Source organism: Tetrao urogallus (assembly GCF_951394365.1).
Source record: "Tetrao urogallus genome assembly, chromosome: 7".
NCBI classification, from domain to species: domain Eukaryota; kingdom Metazoa; phylum Chordata; class Aves; order Galliformes; family Phasianidae; genus Tetrao; species Tetrao urogallus.
In genome coordinates this window covers 11,878,530-11,892,706 of record NC_136820.1, presented here as the reverse complement: position 1 = coordinate 11,892,706, position 14,177 = coordinate 11,878,530, and the positions used below count along the sequence as shown (strand labels likewise).

The window sequence follows — 14,177 nt, the reverse complement described above, 5'->3', positions numbered from 1 at the left end:
CTCAAACAGGAGTTCAAGAGAACCGCAGTGGAACAGCGCCTTAGAAAAGGAGTAGAGAGTGGGGAGCGATGGTGGTACTCAGGAGAATGGCTTTAGCTTGTGAAATGTTGATGTGTGGAAATGATTCTACATGTGTAAATGGAAACTGCCCTGATCTGGCAGAGGTGAAGATGATTATTCGTGTAAATGAGTTGAACAGTAGAAAGCAAAGAATGATTTAAGGCTTCACTTAGTTGAGACGGTCTAGAGTTCTTTCATTACTCAATGCTACTAAATTCCTCCTGCACAAACACAGGAAAGACAAAAACTGAAAGAGAAGAGATATTTTGAAGTCCTTAAAATTAATTTTCTTGTTTCTGTGGTCAAAGAAAGGGATTTCTTCATTAAATCACTTTTCAGAGGAGCACTGTACTTTGGCCGTGTTTTTAATTAGTCAGGTGCAGTATTCTTGAATAATTCATTCAGCAGCACAAATTAAGCCTATCTTGGGAAAGTTAGGAAAGGAGTGTAACCCCTCCTTCTGCCAAGCTGTGTTAAGCAGACATCCAGGGGCTAAACTGTAACTCAGTCTCTCAAGATGAAGTGAGAGATGAACATAAAGATGGGCCAGGAATTAGACAAGCAGCTGCTCAATGTACATTTGATGGAGACAGATTATGAAAACTGAGGAAATAAAGAATCTTGAAGCTTGATATGATTGAAACCATCAGAATAACAGTTTTCATAGAAACATGTTTGTAGTAGTTAACTATTCCATTTGTTCTTCCTCCACCAAATTCTTTTTCAATTTCAATTAGGACCTCAACTTTCTGACTTGCTTCTCATACATATCAGTCTGCATAACAAATGAAGTTTTATGTGGAGCTGTTTATCCCTGTTGGCCGGGGAAATCCTACATTGCTTTCTAGACTCAGAGAGAGGAGGAGAATGCCATTAAAAATTGTTGACTTTTTAAAAGATACAAAGTTTAAACTAATCCCTTTCTGATACATGCTGTTTCCAGGCTGGAAATTATGATGCCTGTTTGCAACACTTAAATAACCTTCAAGACATAAACAAAGATGACTACAAAATAACTTTGAATACTGCAGTTGCGGAGTTCTGTAAAAGTAACCAGACCACAACAGACAATTTGAGACAAACCCTGAACCAGCTGAAGAACCAGGTAATGCAATCACTGCATGGAATGTTGATATTTAAGCACTGCTAATGGTAATGGGATCTTCCAATGAAATAGGAAGACAAGGTTTGCCTCTTCCCTTTACTAGCTTATATCTGTTACTGCCCTATCTTTAGGCTAATTAGTACCTGTGGGTTATTTTTCTAAAATAAACATTTGATGCTTTAAAATCAGAAGTATGGAAAGCTTAAGGATAAACAAGATTCTGTTCTGTGTTGTTTGTTTTTTTTTCAGGTTCACTCTGCTGTAGAAGAAATGGATGGTTTAGATGATGTTGAGAACAGTATGCTTTACTACAATCAAGCTGTTATTTTGTATCATCTGCGTCAGTATACTGAAGCTATATCAGTTGGAGAGAAGCTGTACCAGTTTATAGAGCCTTTCGGTGTGTAGGCAGAAGGGTTTTGTTTGTGCAGTAATGAGGCAGAGTAAATGATCTTCCTCTGCTTGTCAGAAAAGTGATTTGTAAATGTACATAATAATAATAAAAAAAGACAGGCTTAGGAATGATGAGTAATCTTTACTTACAAGGACAACATTTGAATTTGGTGGGAAGTGCTTCAGAGACATTTAGTAGATGAGTATAACAAAACCAAAGCAGATATTTGACAACTTTCAAGAGGTGTTTATGAAGCGACAGGGATGAAGTTTGTGTGGGGGGTCCCAACAAATCCCATAAGTGTAATGCTGTTTCTCTCTCAGTTCTCAGAATGCTTATGTGGAGCTTACTCTGTGAAACCAGCCATGCAGAGATGTGTTTGTATGGAATCCTTAAGTTCTGTGAGATTCTGTGTAGGCATTTGGCCCACACTGGATGTTTGGTGCTGATGTTCTTAGACCAGTTCTCAGAATCAATCAATGTGAAGTGCATTTTAAGCTGTCTCTGGCCTTTGCTTTCAAATGACATCAGTATGAAGGAATTACCTCTTTGTGTTAAAATATTCATCTGTGTGATAGGGGTGTCTGCATCTTTGTCTTTTTTCTTATGTCATATTCTGATTTTTCTCACGATGTTTTGTATATGCACTTTTCTTAAATAGTTTTTCTATTTATTTATTTTTTTGTCCTGTGGTTGTGTTTGGATGGATTGGTATCAGAACAGTAAGATCTTTTCTACTTCTTTTATTTGATACAGAAGAGAAGTTTGCCCAGGCTGTGTGCTTCTTGCTTGTGGACTTGTACCTGCTGACTTACCAGGCTGAGAAGGCCTTGCATCTCCTTGCTGTTCTGGAAAAAATGATTTCACAGGGAAACAATAACAGCAAGAATGGGAAAAATGAGGTAAGCTTAAAGTCATACGAATGCAGCTGTCTTTACTAAAGGTATGTTTTTATTAAATCCAAAAGTAGTCTTTTAAAACACTTCAGAATTTAAAAACTGTTAGAATGTCTGTAACTTCAGACAACTGATACATTTTAGCAACCAAATGAATTGTGTACAGTAGCTGTATGTATGTTCTCTCCATTCCACCCTTTTTCTGTCAGGGAACTAAGAAGTGTCTCAAGTCAGAGACTTGCATTAGAAAGTCAGTTGTCTTCAGTGCCAGATATACTTGGTTTTCCTTATGTGATGACTGATGATACTCCATGTGTGAAATGTCATTGTCAGAGAGGAAGTACAGCTAGTGCCACAGTCATCATCCAAGACTGTTTGAGAAATCAAACATTCCTTTAAGTTAGTGCCTGGAAGTATGAGGCAGACTTTCAAATGCAATTTTCAATATATACATTTTGGAAACTACAATAGAATGAGTAGTGGCTTGGAAGTAAAAAGTGGACACTTTTCCAGTTGATGTAACATCACACTTACAATAAAACTTTGAGCATGTAATAGTTCTACTGGAGAAAATACGGAAAAGATAATCACGAGCGTGCAAATTATCTTTCTGGATAAGAGCATTCTTAAAATTGCTCAGTGCTAGAGCAGATTAGAGTAACACTACCTTCATACAGAGCTCTGCACTTTGTAGGCTGATGTGCTCATTCTTTGGTTTTGATTGCAAACCTCAAGTCCCAGTTTTTGTGTGGAACATATGGATGTTTTTGTGGTGTTTTTTTTTTAACATTATTGAATACTGATTTTCTTCCTTAAAAGAGATTATTTTTACCAATCATCTTTTAAATTCAGTTTACAGTTTTCTTCTTACGCTATTAACACTTCTCTTTTGTTCTTTCTTGGTTGTTGTTTTGTTTTGTTTTGTTTTGTTTTGTTTGACAGTCAGGTAATAATACAAATAAAGATTCCTCCAATCAAAAAGCTGAAAGTGGAGCTTTAATAGAAGTTGCTAAATCTAAGATACATCAGGTGGGTGTATGTATGTGATTTATATAAGAATATCCATTCAGTCCTTCTTAAAACTGAGTGCCACCTGCCTCAAACCTAGCTCAGTATAAATTGTGATATTGTCACCTTAAATTTCATTTTGTAGATCAGAAAAATGGATTTAACTGACCTTTTCCTCTTTTAAGATTCATGTCCAGGAGAAACTGACCTAAAAAAATTCCAATTTCAGTCCCCATGTCTTAAAATAATTGTGTTAAATTGCATTTAGTTCTGATAATCTTGCGTCTGTTTGACTGCAAGACAGTTTAAATCACTGAGGTTTTATTTCCCAGTACTGCTCTTTGGGTGAAGAAACAAAATGCTTCACTATCACCTTTCACTTACTGGTGTTGTCAGTTGAACAGGTAAATGTCTGGAATTCACACGTTAAATTAATTTAGTTAATTTGTTGTTTTATGTGCTGATGTTTTGGCATTTGAATGTAGAGCTGTTGAATGTCGGCCATTGAACAAAATGGACATTTGCCTCTTGTAAATATGAACTCTATGAATTTGTTGCTGATACTCTGAATAGAAATTCTTCCTTAGGAGGACTTTTTGATCAGCTTTTTACTACCTATTTTACAATGTAGGAAATTTTATCATAAATCTCTAGGCATGGTCCATCTTGCAAACCTGCACAAGTTACTGTTTCTAATATAACAAATTTAATTTTAAACAGTATAAGGTGAGAGCCTATATCCAGATGAAGTCACTAAAAGCATGCAAAAGGGAGATCAAGTCTGTTATGAATACAGCTGGAAATGTAAGTATTCTTAAAGCTATTGTTTTTGTAATCTAGGTCTGTTCCCTATCTTAAAACTGGATTTGGTAACTTACTTTACAAGGAAAGGTCTTCCTGAGGATGGATGTCTGAAATAGTGCTGTATGCAATCAGTTGGGTTTGTAATCTCTTTTCTCTAAGTGTATTTAATATAGGGCTTTAAATTGCTCAGGAAGTTGCACATTGTTGTTAACAGTATAAAAAAAAAACCAAACAATGAAATGCTGTGTACAGTAAACTGGTTAAATACAGTTTATAATTTGAGCAGTGCAAAGCAAGTTATAGTTGCTAGTTCCCAGAGCATAAATGCTCTGGGAAATAAAATTTTCTGATGTCACTGCTGAGTAAAACCACTTTAGCAAGATTAATTTGGGGGTTTTCAATATTTGGGGGTTTTGTGTGTTGTCTTTTTTCTTTTGTAATTGTTGAAGTTGTTTTGGAGGCTTATCTCTTGCTAGAAAGCAGTTTCTTCTTTTGCATAGGAGTTCTCAACTCAGCATTGTGTCCACCATGCCATGTATGTTCTGCATTAACTGAGGATCAGGTAGCAGGAGGAGAGCACTTGCATTTTGTTGCCAGTCTCAACAGGTGCTGGTTTGATAGAAGTCTTTCTGGGTCATGATGTGTCTTTTGGCAGGCCAGGAGAATCACAGCTCAGGAGGAAGTTGTTGAGCTCCACAGGGAGGGAAGTATGGAGGGGAGTGTATTAGAAGGCAGGTTGGAGAAAGAGCCTCTTAAAGCAAAAGGGAGATCCTCTGTACTTTGCCACTGCTGTGACGGAGCTCTTGAGCATCATATTTGGTTTTGCAGCAGAAACCAAACAAAAAAAACTAGTCTGCATTTCAGGAAAGGTTGAGTATTCGAAGAAATGTTACTTCATGAAATCATTGGAGGCTAAGCCCGTGTATTCTTTAAAATGGCAGCAGGGGCAAGCTGATCTAGCATGAGCAATCATTAAAAAGAAAAAAAAAAGATAATTAACTGTTGTTTTCTTCTTTACAGTCAGCTCCTTCTCTCTTTCTTAAGAGCAATTTTGAATATTTGAGGGGCAATTACCGTAAAGCAGTCAAACTTTTAAACAGTGCAAACATTGCTGAACATCCAGGCTTCATGAAAACAGGTAAAATAAAATAGAAAGCTTTCATCCTGCGAGTACTTATGTATGTGGTACAAACAGGACTACTCATTGATACTAACTTTAAAGACATAAAGGATTACTTAAAGCAGCAGGCCATAAGCATCATGGATTTATATCGAGTACGTGTTCTGCTTTATTGCTGCACTCCTTCAATTAACAATGCTGTGGCTTTCACTGAATGGTCATTTAGACAGCATAGTGACTGAGAAAATGGATTCCTGAAAGTCCTTCTGTGCCATTCATAAAAAGTTTTATTTTCAAATTGCATTTTTTTACACAAGCGACAGTAGAATGTTCACTTAGTTGTCTTCCCAGGTTATGATTAAAATAACATCAGGCTAATTTGTTCAAAAATGTTCTGGTTTTTGGTTGCCTTGATATATTTTTTATTTATTTTTTTTTTTTTTTTAGTGCTATGATTTTATTGGTGATTATTTTTTAAATAGTGGTAACTCGGTAAAGCTTCAGTTATCAGCAGATAAGTCAAACACTTGTTTTTTTTGCCATTGTGTGGAAGAAGCTTCTTCCAGTGTTAGTCTGAACATGATATATTTCTGAAGGAGAGTATGTTTCCTCCTTGAATGGTGAGGTTAACAAGTTTGTTTATTTTATAAAACTGAGGTAGATAATGTCATTAAAGAATTTCCTTTTTACAAGAGCCATCTGTTGGAAAAAGAGAAATGTTTATATACTCTAAATACTATGAAAAATTACAGATAAACTTGCTTCAAGTTGCAGTATGTCAAATTAGCTTTCTACCTGGGTGTCTTGGAACATGGTGCATAAGATCTGAAAGTCTTTGGTCTTTACCCATGGATCACTTTGGGCAAAGTGTCCAGGAGAAACAGAATGATAAACAGAAAGGCAGGTTGTTAAAATACTGGAGGCAGTGATGTAACTTCATTATCCTTGAACATCTTGCTGACCCATGAGAGTGGTGGGAATGTTTTGTCAACTCTGACTTTTTTCAGTTTATAAAAGTAGTCTTTTCTGTTCCCTCAGGTGAATGCTTACGGTGCATGTTTTGGAACAATCTTGGCTGCATCCACTTTGCAATGGGAAAGCACAATTTAGGAATTTTTTACTTCAAAAAAGCCTTACAAGAAAATGATAACGCATGTGCACAGCTAGGAACAGGTAGCTCAGATCCAGGTAAGACTTGTGTTCTATGTCAACTCCGTGACAACTTGTAAGAGATTAAAATAGGTGGTAGAAAAGGGGTGGGCAAATAAAGAAAATAAATCTTGTAGACTTTTAGTAATTACCAGTGAAATTCCTGTTCCGTTTGTTTTGAAATGTGTTCCTATTTTATATACATTATAAAAAGTTTTCTTGTTTTGAGTAGAAACACTCAAGTTTTTTTTCTCTCCGAAATGATTTAATGGTGAAATAATAATTTGTTTGTTTCTTATTTTCTTTAAAAACTAGTTCTTATCACACATTTTGTTATTTTTGCTGTTTCTCCTTGCTTTTGTAGTCCTATTTACTAGTGTTAGGGCAGAAAATGTTTTCTACTTCTTAACAGCAAAGTAGATTTCTTCTGGAATTTCCAAGACTGAAAAAGATGCACGTTCTCATAAATCTGGAATTCAGTGTTATTACATGACACTTAACTCAGGTGACAAAGTACATAAGTGGTTAACATTTAGTTTACTTCAACCTTTATTGCAAACACAGTGAATTTATCTTGAGTATCAGCTTTAGTGAGGGATGAATTTGCTTACAGAAGGAGTTTAGCTGATTTCTATAACGAAAGTCAGTTTTTGTTTTTTGGTTTGGTTGCTATTTAATTTATGGAGGTTTCCCACAGCTCCTTCCTGCTTCTGCTCTTGCCGCCTTACCCTACTATTTGTTCAGCTCTCCCAAGCTGCACATGCAATATGATGTATCCTTTTGTGCAGGTAAGAAATTTTCAGGGAGACCCATGTGTACACTGCTGACTAACAAACGGTATGAGTTGCTCTACAATTGTGGAATTCAGCTCCTGCACATTGGGAGGCCCTTAGCTGCCTTTGAATGCCTGATTGAGGCCGTCCAGGTTTATCACTCGAACCCTCGTCTTTGGCTGAGAATAGCAGAATGTTGCATTGCTGCCAATAAAGGGGTGAGTAGATCTGCACATTCTTTCTGTTGATTGGCATTATGAAATGCCTGTGACCACAGAGAGTAAGAAATAATATATAGCCCAAGTCAAGGTATTTTAAAGGCCTGAGCTTGCAATGCCTCTAGGTCCAGATGAATTCTTCTTATACATGCGTGTGCTTGTGTGTTTAACCTGAAGCTGCAACAGATGGAAGAAAACCAATGTCTGTATATTCTGTAGGAACAGTGCCTTGAGACCCAGGGTTAAATCGACTTTTCTGAGATCATAAACATTTGAGTGGACTGTTATAAAGGTTGCATGAGATAAAACAGACATGTGTAGGTGCATACTATAGCTCTTCTTCAGTAATGCTACAAGACTTTTGCTGGAGAAGTTGGATAAGTACTATTTTTCTGACCCCTAAGACATTCCAACTCATAATCCGAAAGAGTAATCCTGAATTGATTTGAAGCACTTCGGATTTCTCCAGGTCATCTGTTGATTTCTCTTACTCTGTCTTAAGTAATTTTGGAAATAAAAACAAAGATATTATTTGGTGATAAACTTATGCTATTATTAGTGAGGCACCCCTTTCTAATGGGAAGTGATGCACCCTTTCTGTAGAGAATGCTATCTACTTAGTATGTAGATACTAGCACTAATAGTTTAACTTAATGCTGCTGAATATCTTCTAATGCCTGAGCTTCCTACACTCATTTCATATAGGTAGCAAAATCCATATGCATTGATTTATATAAATATGTAAATATAAATCTCACAACTAAATTTTCTCTTTGCATGCACAGAAGAATTAAATTTGTACAAGATCTTTTCCTTGGTACTCAATTTGTACTTGCAAGGATTTCTGTTCCTGGACTGCAGAGATAGCAAGATGAAATTGGAGTCAGTGGCCAGTTTGAGCAGTATCCAAAGAAAGCAAGCCTGGCTGCTTGCAGGTTTGATGTTTGTTTTGAGGTCTGATGAACAAAAACAACTGCAATAGCTTCTGTTACTGCTGCTTTGACAAAGAAAGGTTGTTTTTCTTCTTCAGTTCTTATTTCTGACTGTAATACCTCGGATTTTTGTATTTAATCTCTAGGAATTGTTACAGCTTCTGAGGTGATGCTTATGTTCTAGCTTAAATTTTAACTGAAGTAGTAGGAGAAAACATAATACTATCCTGTAAGCATCCTCTGTCTCTAGCATAGGGCTGTTTTCTAGAGTGTAAGCTGTGATTAAGTATGGCGCTGCTGTTCTAGCAAGCGAATAAGGTTAGCTTTGATGTTTTCGTGAGTATGGTTACTGGATCAGAATGACAAATGTCTTATTTAAAAATAGAGTATAGCACTGTGTCCTGGAACTTCATTGAAATTTGCAAAAACTCTTGAAGAGAACCACTTAGCATCTGATTCAGGAGCTGTGTTCCTGGGATATTTTAAATTATTGATAGCCTTGTAGATGTATAAATAATGAAAGCTCTTTAAATGCTTTTTAATTCTGTCAACTATAAATCCACTTCCCAAATTCAGATATGATGTCATTTTATAGGGCTACTCTGGATTTGGGTAATAAATTCTCTGACTTCCACTGATATCTTTACATGGAATCTTCCTTTTCATGCTGGCAAAACTCTAAACTTCCGTTATTTCCTTACTCCGTTTCTGCTGGAGATTGAAAGGGATGAGACTAGTGTGATCAGTCTAGAAGTTCACGGCCACTGGGAACCTGAATCCCTAATTGCTGAGACTTGTCATTCCTTTGCTAGTGAAGCTTGTGGAAATCTGCCAACAGCAGATGTGTTGCATGCCCATTGGACGTGTTGGCTTCAACCTGTTGATCCCTGTCTATTTAGGATAAACATGTACCATAGAACCATAGGGTATCCTGCGTTGGAAGGGAATTGCAAGGATTATGGAATTCATGTCCTGGCTCCACGCAGCACCACCCAAAACCCAAACCCAATGTCAGAGCGCTGTCCAAAGGCTCCCTGAGCTCCGGCACTCAGGTCCATGCTCACTGCCCTGGGCAGGCTGCTCCATGCCCACCACCCTCTGCCTCAGACCCTGTCCCTAACTCCCAACCTGACCTTCCTCTGACACAGCTCCATGCAGTTACAGTTCACAGGGGTGGGGTACAGTGGTCACTTCTTCTGAACAGGAAACTGCCCCAAAATAGTAAGCCTGTGAAATTGAGATAACATCATTGATTCCCGTGTGTGTGATGACATAATCTGTAATTATGTGATCTCATGCATTTATTTGCACGGTACACCCATTTCCTTTAGAACAAAGGATGGCTCTCATGCATTGGACAGCAACATTCACTCTTTTTCGTCCTGAATTCTGTTTTTCCTCTGTGCCTTTATTTATCGTATCCTATCCAAATCCTTCTAAATACAAAATTCATAAGATTTGCTTGGAATTTGCAGCATTGCTCATTATTTTGGTATCTCACTTTCCAATGCTAGAAAAAAGCAATTCACAATAGCTTTATAGATGAGGTTTTCTTATGCCCCCACTTCACAGGCTCAAAATTGAATTTTCAAGAATTTTAGGTCAGAAATGCACTGATTGCAGTTGTATGTAGGTTGCTCTGAAAGTAATGTCTCCTATTTATTTCCATGGAAGCTACAACAGGTATGAAGAGTACAATATTGTGATGTAACAAAACAAATAGCTACAAAATATTATTCTTTAACATAGCCACTGCCATTAGCTATGCATTTTCATGATGAACTGCATGTCATGCTGGTAAAAAAAAAAAAATAATAATAATAATAATCTGCACCAGTGGAGGTAAACTGCTGTCACCACTGCTGAATTGCACCATCCACCACCTCACTGTGCTCACATCCATTATTTGGTCTCTGTAGACATTTTAGCAATGGACGAATGTGAATGGGCACCGTTTTTTCCACATGGAAGAATTCAGTTCTACCCTTTTGCTTCTGATGCACTTCCATGTCAGGTGCCACTCTGTCAGACTGCCCCTCTGCTGCCATCTGTCACACAGCAACAACATGTAATGGAATACTGCTGGGAAGGTTCAGCATCTACTGCCGTACCACCAGCATCTGCATCTGACGTGGGCCAACATAATAAAGCAGGAGGCATTACTTTTGGAGCAGCCCTCATATATGTATGTTTGATGTTATTCTATAGTTCTGGGTGCTCAGTTTTATAAAGCAGGGTGACTGCAGGAAGAACAGCTTTCTTCACAGTAATTGTCTAATTATCTGTGTCTATCGCACTGATAACAAAGAATATACCACTGATCATCTCTAGTGGAAAACTGCATGGGAGGCTTGCTGAGCATAGATTTTGTGGCAAAGAAAAAATAAAGCTAGGGTTCCATTTACAAGGACAGTGTTTAGGAGTCTGAGAGAGAAAGACAGAAGTGGTGCATTTCCTTGTTAACCGCAAACCAGCTAAAGCCAGCTGATCGTGTCAGGTTCCAGAAAAGTAATTCCACTATATTCACATTTGTTTTAGTATTTTAGTTTATGAGGTACAGGTGGAAGATAGTGTAATTTTTTTCTTTCCATTGCAATTCTTCACTGACTGTACTTAGCAGTTTTGTTGGTAAGTACAGATGGCTTATGGTGGTGGGCTGTGTTGTTGTTGCTAGTGAATATGGTGCAGATAGAAGTCTTGGGACTGATGATTAGCATGCATTGTTTGATCCCCAGAAAACCTGCATGCACAACACTACATTTAACAAGTAAATTTAGTGTAACTTTGCATTCATTGTAGTTCAGCTTTGTGTTCCCCTTAGAACACCTTGAGATCAGTTTTTCAGAGAACATCTTGAATTCTGTGTAAGCAGGGAGAGAAGATGGAAGCTAAAATGACATTTGTGATACTGTTTGGCAGACCATATAATTTATTTTCTTGATAACCTAGCAGTTCTTTTAATATGACTTGATTGTTCCTCTGCTTTCCAAACAAAGGAGAAACTAGGTCAGTGGGCTATCAGACAAGCTGTCAGAAGGGATCTGTGAGAGCACTGTGTGCAGTAAAGTCCCTGTGCAACACAAAGACAATAGGAGGTATCTGATCCTTCATGGTACTTAAACTTAAAACTGTATCCGTACAAACCATTAACATCGACATTGTAGCTGGATGTGAAGACTTCAGTTCTCACTTACCTTGCAAGGCTCTCAACAGTTTAACTGCTTTGGTATTTTAGTCCTCCTTCCTTTTTTCCTTTTTTTTTTTCTTCCCCAGACATCAGAACAAGAGACTAAAGGTCTTCCCAGCAAGAAGGGGATTGTGCAATCTATAGTAGGTCAAGGCTACCACCGCAAAATAGTCCTAGCATCCCAGTCAATACAGAACGTTGTTTATAAGTAAGTATGTTTTCCATGGACCTTTATTTTGTTATCATAACTTTGTTAAGGGTGCATGTTTGTTTACTGAGAGTCTTTTAAGCTGTCATGGAATTCCCATGTTCATTTTGGAATACTCATGTAATTAGAGAGATGTGTTTTAAAATGCCTGAGTCCTACCTAATCATTTGGGTGCCTCCTCTGTAGTGGCCAGCAGAGGGCTTAATTGTGTGCTGTTGTAACTAAGAGAACTATTAAAGCTTGAAATTTACTTACCTATCTGAAACTTGTGTTTCCAGATAGCGAAATCAATCCTCTTTCTCTCATGTTAAAATACGTATTTTTTGTAATCCACTCTATAAAATTGCAGGTAGAATCTAGTTACTCTGACCTGCACCCAGGTCTTTCTGGATCTCTGCTTTTCAAGTTGATAGGATTGGTACTCATCAGCTAACTCTGCATCTCTTCCAGTGACGGGCAGTCCTCAGCAATACCTGTAGCCAGCATGGAGTTTGCAGCCATTTGTCTAAGAAATGCCTTGCTGTTACTTCCAGAAGACCAGCAGGAGCCAAAGCAGGAAAATGGATCTAAACCTAATAATCAGCTGGGGGGAAATACGGAAAACAGTGAAAGCAGTGAAGCATGCAGGTAATCAGAATATTATAATTTTAATTGCCTGTAAACCTTTCTTTTTGTCCAAAGTAGCTCTAGGCTGGCAATCTGTGCCTGCTACCTGTCCTGTTTTGGCCAGCAGAAGAGATAATGTGTATAAACTCTCTTAGCAGTTGGGGTATCCAAGGAAGCAGTTGAGCTGCCTGTTGTTTTAATTGCTGCTATGCTAATTTAAAAACAAAATCCAGAGTTGATTCCTGTCATGAAACCACTTTAATGAATGACAGGAGGCATTCTTTTTTCACTGACCATCTTTTTTTTTTTTTCTTTGCTGCAAATGTTTTGTTTTCCCACACACCCCTGCAGTGCCTATTGATATTTCTCTAATTGTAAGTGAAGTTTCACATTACAGTGATTTTGTGTACGTGCACACGTGTGCCATGTACAATTTAATATACAGATGTCTAGCAGCTTAGCTATAAAGATTTGTCTGTGATAAGATTTGGCATTCATCAGTCCTATATGCCTTTCCTCCCAAGGACAGTCTTTCCTGTCAGGTGATCAAATGATCTATAAATCTGGGCTGCTCCTGTAGGCCCAGGCTGGTGTGTAATTTGTTTACTCAGTTGTTTTTTTTTCATTGGTTGGTGTTTTTGTTTGTCAAGGGTGGACATTGTGAGCTGCCCAGCTTCTCTGGGTGAGCTGTATGCAGCTTTCTGGGATGAAGCTCCTCTGATTTAAGTGAGACTTAAGTTAAGCTTATGGGGCCCAGTAAGAGGCAGCAACGAAGACAAAATGGTGGCCCTTACTCAGCTGAGACCAACTTGCTTGTGTTGTTTCACTTTAGGGGTGAGGAAAGGAAATCATGTCCTGTACAGGGAAGTCCTTTAATACCTTCTGCTTTAAAACCAGAAGCTTCTTCAGTGTGAAAAGTCTCTGATATTTCCATGGCCATTCATCTCTTCAGAATACCCAGGAATGAGGCAGGCTGTTCTTGAATTTGCATGTTGCATTCTGAAAGGCTCTAACAGGATTTGTTCCCTCTGACAAGGGACCCTCTGTGAGAGAGCAGTAAAAGATAGAGGGCATTTGAAGAAAATCACACTAATTGAACAGGGTGATTTTGAAGCAAATCCCACTAATTGAATAGGCTGACTCTTGGGCATTTCCTTTGTTATTCACTGGAAAACTATGAATACTTTCAGTGGTTATGGTATTTTTAAATATTCTATCTGGCAAAGGCATGAGGTATCTGCACTGCAGTGGTGCTGCATACCAGTGGGAAGGTTCTGTGCTTGGTACATGGATGGAACTTAGTTTCAGTTCAGATTTTTTTTGTTATCTCTTTGTAAACTACAGTGTCTCTCTGCCAAGGTGCAGCTGTTAACTTCTCTTCCTGTCTCTTCCTTTGGAAGGAGGTTTTCTTTCCACTTACTGGAGAGTGAAGTTGCCAATGATTTAAAATAGAGTTGAGTTTTTTTGTTTGGTTGGTTGGTTTTTGTTTTTTTGTTTTTTGTTTTTTCATTGGGATGCAGGGCAGTCATTTTAAAGTAATAAAAATAAAGGACAGCTATAAATCTAAAAAGGCTGTAGCACTTTGTAGGTTTTATCACTTATAAAATATATGTGTAATTACTGGGAGGAGCTGTTTTGCTGCTTTTCTTAGTGGCTGAGGGAAAAAAGGCTACAAACAGAGATTTCTGGAGTTTGAACTTCTTATACCACATGGAAC

At 37.8% G+C, this 14,177-nt stretch overlaps 1 protein-coding gene across 1 annotated transcript in view; it reads left to right on the top strand.

Moving 5' to 3' along the window:
- CNOT10 (CCR4-NOT transcription complex subunit 10) overlaps positions 1 to 14,177 on the top strand; it is a gene marked incomplete at both ends in the record, with an annotated part of 29,415 nt that overhangs the window by 4,040 nt on the left and 11,198 nt on the right. Inside the window, 10 exons of the mRNA XM_079538486.1 lie at positions 1,004 to 1,165; positions 1,415 to 1,565; positions 2,316 to 2,461; positions 3,398 to 3,484; positions 4,184 to 4,267; positions 5,288 to 5,405; positions 6,426 to 6,575; positions 7,325 to 7,527; positions 11,733 to 11,854; positions 12,305 to 12,481. Of these exons, the coding sequence (XP_079394612.1) occupies positions 1,004 to 1,165; positions 1,415 to 1,565; positions 2,316 to 2,461; positions 3,398 to 3,484; positions 4,184 to 4,267; positions 5,288 to 5,405; positions 6,426 to 6,575; positions 7,325 to 7,527; positions 11,733 to 11,854; positions 12,305 to 12,481 (1,400 nt within the window). The remainder of the gene's footprint in view (positions 1 to 1,003; positions 1,166 to 1,414; positions 1,566 to 2,315; positions 2,462 to 3,397; positions 3,485 to 4,183; positions 4,268 to 5,287; positions 5,406 to 6,425; positions 6,576 to 7,324; positions 7,528 to 11,732; positions 11,855 to 12,304; positions 12,482 to 14,177) is intronic.